A 5,000-nucleotide genomic window follows, 5' to 3' on the forward strand; every position below is an offset into this window, starting at 1 on the left:
TACTTTTTTTACATCCAGTCCCCGCCCTGAACAGGGTCTACACTACACAATATTTAATAAAATGAAAGCATGGTGTTAGTAGAGATACACAACAGAGAAAAAAATATGCATAAATCAAAACAAAACAACAACCACACAGACACACGCACACACACACACACACACATGGCATACAGGCACTAGCATGGTGTTAGTAAAATGCATAGGGAAAAAAATCAAAGACAAAGAGAGAGAGACACAGAGAGAGAGAGACAGACACACACACACGCACGCACATACACACACACACACACACACACACGCGCACACATACATACACACACATACACACACACACACAGATAAGCAGCAAGAGTGAGAAAGAGACAGACACACCCAACTTGGATGGCTACCACTGAAGGAATGAAATGCAGACAGTCAGAGGAATGACAACCATTTGGACCCACTAAGCCCGCTGATCAACTACACAGACCCACTTCTCCAGCGATAAGTCTCACAGTTTGTACACACACAACAAACTCATCTGCGAGCATTGGCCAGGTCCAGGAGCACTCCGTTTGTTTGCCTGCTCAGTGGAGTCCACCCAAACATAGCCAGCCATTCCAAAGGCTTACAGATTACACAGCTTACTCCTAGCCCCCCACCCCCCGGCCCCCTCCTTCACCCCTCTCCGCCCCCCCACACCCCCCTCCCCGCCCCTAACAACCTACCGTCCCCACACTACCTTCCTGTCTATCCCTGCACACAGCAAGTCCAAAAGCCGCCGCACGCTCTTTTTCTGTTAATTTTTGGGGGGTTATTTTCGTGTATATCTATTATTTGAGACATGTTTGATTAAGTTCGCTGAGGGGGGGTGGGGGTGGGGCGGGGGATTGCGGGGGGTGGGGGGGGGATAACGTTGCCATTGCCTCAGGTACATCGCAACATGTTGCCAACTTCTCCAGATCTACGCAGACCGGTGTACGCAACAGGAACGGTTAAGCGGGAGCGAAAGAAAATAAGTACGAGTCCGTAATTCAACTAAATATTTCTATTTATCATAAGAATCTCGCGCTTCGTACATTTTGGCTCCCCTTAAAACAAAAAAATTTTAAAAAATGTTCTTGCAATGTGCAGTTCTATCGAGTATATTGCAATTTATTTCTTTTGTAATTTTTTCCTTTGGGGTTTCTTTTCTCAGTTTCTTTTTTTTTCCCCCTGGACTAACCTGACACTTGGAATGAACTTCCTCTCTTGCTTCGTTATCTCAGTGCACTCGACTCTTTCAGGCCTGACCTAAAGAAAGGGAAAAAAAGGCTGACCTTTTTAGCAAATTAACCCCCCCCCCCACACACACACACACACACACCCGCCCCCTCTCTTCCCCAACTACAGTTTATGTAACTTTCTATTTCCAATGCATTCTCAAGTTTTACCTGTCATCCTTCTGAACCGGAGATGTGCCGTGCGTGCGGATGACTGGTGTGAATAGAATGGAATAGATTTTATTGTCATGAAACCGTAAGGTTTATAAGACACAAGTGCAATGGTAAATAAATGAATGAATGAAAAACACACAATCAGTTAATGCAGTAATTTGCAGCAGCATTCACAAACAAATTTTCCTAATCTTGTTTGTATATATTCATCATCTGTTAGCATCACCTGACTGGGAATATTTCCTGTGTTATTCGAATTTTGGATATCCTTTAAAAATTGTTGCCTTAAGGTTTTATATTTAATACAATGATCAAGAAGATGAATTTCGTCTTCCAGGATGTTACACTTGTTGCACAAGGTGTGTGTGTGGACGCTTTCATTTGTCTTCGCACAAGATTCAGCACGAAATAAATACTTTATGATGTTAAAGAAACAATAATGATAATCATCATTAGCATTATTACCATTAAGTCATCAGATCGCCGTTACATGGCCAGCAGGCCGAGGTTACTTCCCTTGTCTGTGTGTTTACGACTGCGACTTGTGTTAATCTTGACACCGCATCCCGTACATATCCATTTGTAATTGCATGATCATATATATATGTGTGTGTATGTATGTATGTATATATATATATATATATATATATATATATATATATATATATATGTCTTTTCCTCTTTCTTGTATTTTTCAAACCAATCCCAGTATTACTGGCAAATGGGTGCTAACACGCAAATTATTGTGTATTTTATTTTGTTACACCATGTCATTATTAATGCTATGCTCCAACTAACCCCCCAGTTCCCAGTTCCGGCTCAACTAGTCAGATACAGAGCCGTATTGTAAATCTTAGTTGTGATCTGTGCGTTTGTCCTATTTCTATTGCATTGTACCAGACCGATGATTACATTTGGCCTTTTATTTCATTTTATTCCCCCCCCCCCCCCCCCCCCCCCCCCCCATTTGTATTATCCCCCCTTTTGTTTCTTCTTTTTAAATTATCTTCACTCTTCCTCTGTGGCCGTCATCCTGTTATTGTCATGTTTCCTTGTTTCTCTATGACTCAAAAGAGTTAACTCTCTCCATACGAACGGCGAAAGAGACGACGTTAACAGCGTTTCACCCCAATTACCACCATCAAAAATATTGCAAGCGGAAGGCTCTTATACTGAAGAGGTGAATGTTGACAAAGAATACCACAAATCTGACGACGGAAGCTAAAGGTTGGGTCATTGAGACACCCACTGGACATCCGAGGGGTCTGTGTAGAGGAGAAGAGACGACTGGCCGTACTGAGTTAATGGGAATAAACAAACTGTGAACTCTGAACGCTGACTGGACGACGACTGCTAAATTTAGAATAAAGAGTGTATAACTATCACGAACAGTGGTCCACCGCCTTTCTTTGGACTGACAGCGCGACTTTGAAATCGTTTCTGGCGAGGTTATTTTCTAAACTTCGCCGCTACATGCTGCGGGTTCTTATTGTCCGGTTTCCAGGTTGGGATGTTATGACAACATAATAAATCGTGCACATGTGCGAACAGATTGTGTTCGTGTGGCCTGCTGGCTTGTTGACTGTTTGTGTGATGAAACATCGATGTTGGGCTGCCATTTTCCCTACAGGAAAAACTCAAGACACACCTCTCTTTTTTTTTTTTTTTACACTGGGCACTGATTTAGCGGGTCTTTAACATTATGAAGGCTAGGACAAATAGGATTATGTTAAACCGTATCGGACATTCCATTAAAACTATCCGTTCGTGGGTTGGTTAGTTATCTATTTGTTGTTGTTGTTGTTTTTTTTCTGGGAGCTAAATAAACCAAGATGAAATAATCGAATTTGCATTCTGTCCAAGAATAATACACCCATGAAAAAAGCAGTTGTTTGCGTCCCCCCCCCCCCTCCCCCGCCGCCTTGTGAGCAGCAGCCAAGCAGCCGAGGTTTAAGTTTCATTTTCAATGAGGCAACAAAGCGTGTAGATTGACCACCCCTAAAGAAAATGCACATCACACACACACACACACATATATATATATATATATTCAAGCACACGCAGACAGACACAGAAAAAGCAAGCACGCAAGCATGCACACGTATGTCCACACACACACACACACACACACACGTCCACACACAGACATAATACTTTTCAGCATCGAACTTTATTTATTTACCCTTTGGAACTGGAGTCCCAACAGCATTGCTTCATGACGATTTCACAACTACATCTGATCCGTGCCGTGACACAGGCGTCGGAATCAATCCAGTTTAATTCAATTCACTTAAATCTATGACCCAGAAGTAACGGTGTCATGATATTGCACGTAGTTACTGTCATTCTTTTTAAACGACACCAGAAGAACATGTGTAAAGTCCACAAACACTGTAAATAAATTATGCAATTGTCATTCTTTTAAACGACACTAGAAGAACATGTGTAAAGTCCACAAACACTGTAAATAAATTATGCAATTGTCATTCTTTTAAACGACACTAGAAGAACATGTGTAAAGTCCACAAACACTGTAAATAAATTATGCTATTGTCATTCTTTTTAAACGACACTAGAAGAAAATGTGTAAAATCCACAAACACTGTAAACAAATTATGCTTTTGACTCTAACGTTTTGTGAAGGGACGGAGGGGATATCCGAAGCAGTTCTAGCCATTAAAAACGAATTTGATGATGATGATGCTTGCTTTCTTGAAATATTTCAAAGAGTAGAAGGGAGAGTTGAAGGGATGAAATGGATGATATCATAAATATCAAGACACATCGAAAGTCATTTTAAGATAAAAAAATTTTTAAAAATTAATAAAAATAAATAAAAAACTCCAATCGTCTATGAGACGCTGGGCTCGAAAAAACAAAGTAAAGAAAAACTTCTTTCTAAAAGATTCAACCTCACGACTTTTTTTTTTTTTTTTTTTTAAATCGAAACAATTAGCATCTTAAGAATGATAATAACTTTCGGGCCAAAAAACCTTTTTCACACCACAATGCAAACCAAAAAAAAAAAAAAAAAAAAAAAAATTGTTGCAATGTAACTTCAACATCTTGTTTTTATAATGACAACAGCTCTACTAAACATAACATAGCGAACAGGGGGACAACAGGTGATCGTTATATGTTTCTCATCATAATCATCAACAACAACAACAAAAATTCAAAGCAAAACCCAAAACACCCAAAATCTACATGTCAGAGGCCGGTCTGGAATCCAGGTAGGCCTTGATCGTCTTGTTGGCCTCCACGTTCTTCCTCATCTTCTGGATCTCTTTGCAGCAGTCCAGCATCTTGGGGTTCTGCTTCAGCAGGGTGTCCGTGATGTCGTAAACGCTCAGGTCTGCCTGCGTCACCTGGGGGGGGGGGGGGGGGGAAGTAAGACAAAGGTAGTCCAGTCAGGTTAGGCGGGGGTAAGGTAAGGTAAGGTAAAGTAAGGTCAGGTAAGGCAGGGTAAGGTAAGGTAAGGTAGATCAAGTCAAGTGACGACAAGTCCAGTCGTCTTCCATCATCTCTCAAGAGAAATCAGCTGTTGCTCCAAACCTATAGGTAATCTTGCTCTGTGCCAGA

The 5,000-nt window shown here is 41.1% G+C and overlaps 1 protein-coding gene across 1 annotated transcript in view; it reads right to left on the reverse strand.

Moving 5' to 3' along the window:
- The window catches only part of LOC143300008 (uncharacterized), a 24,178-nt gene that overhangs the window by 12,948 nt on the left and 6,230 nt on the right, over positions 1-5,000 (reverse strand). Inside the window, exon 5 of the mRNA XM_076613563.1 lies at positions 4,626-4,786. Within this exon, the coding sequence (XP_076469678.1) occupies positions 4,626-4,786 (161 nt within the window). The remainder of the gene's footprint in view (positions 1-4,625; positions 4,787-5,000) is intronic.

Source organism: Babylonia areolata, chromosome 25 (assembly GCF_041734735.1).
Source record: "Babylonia areolata isolate BAREFJ2019XMU chromosome 25, ASM4173473v1, whole genome shotgun sequence".
Taxonomy (NCBI): Eukaryota; Metazoa; Mollusca; class Gastropoda; order Neogastropoda; family Buccinidae; genus Babylonia; species Babylonia areolata.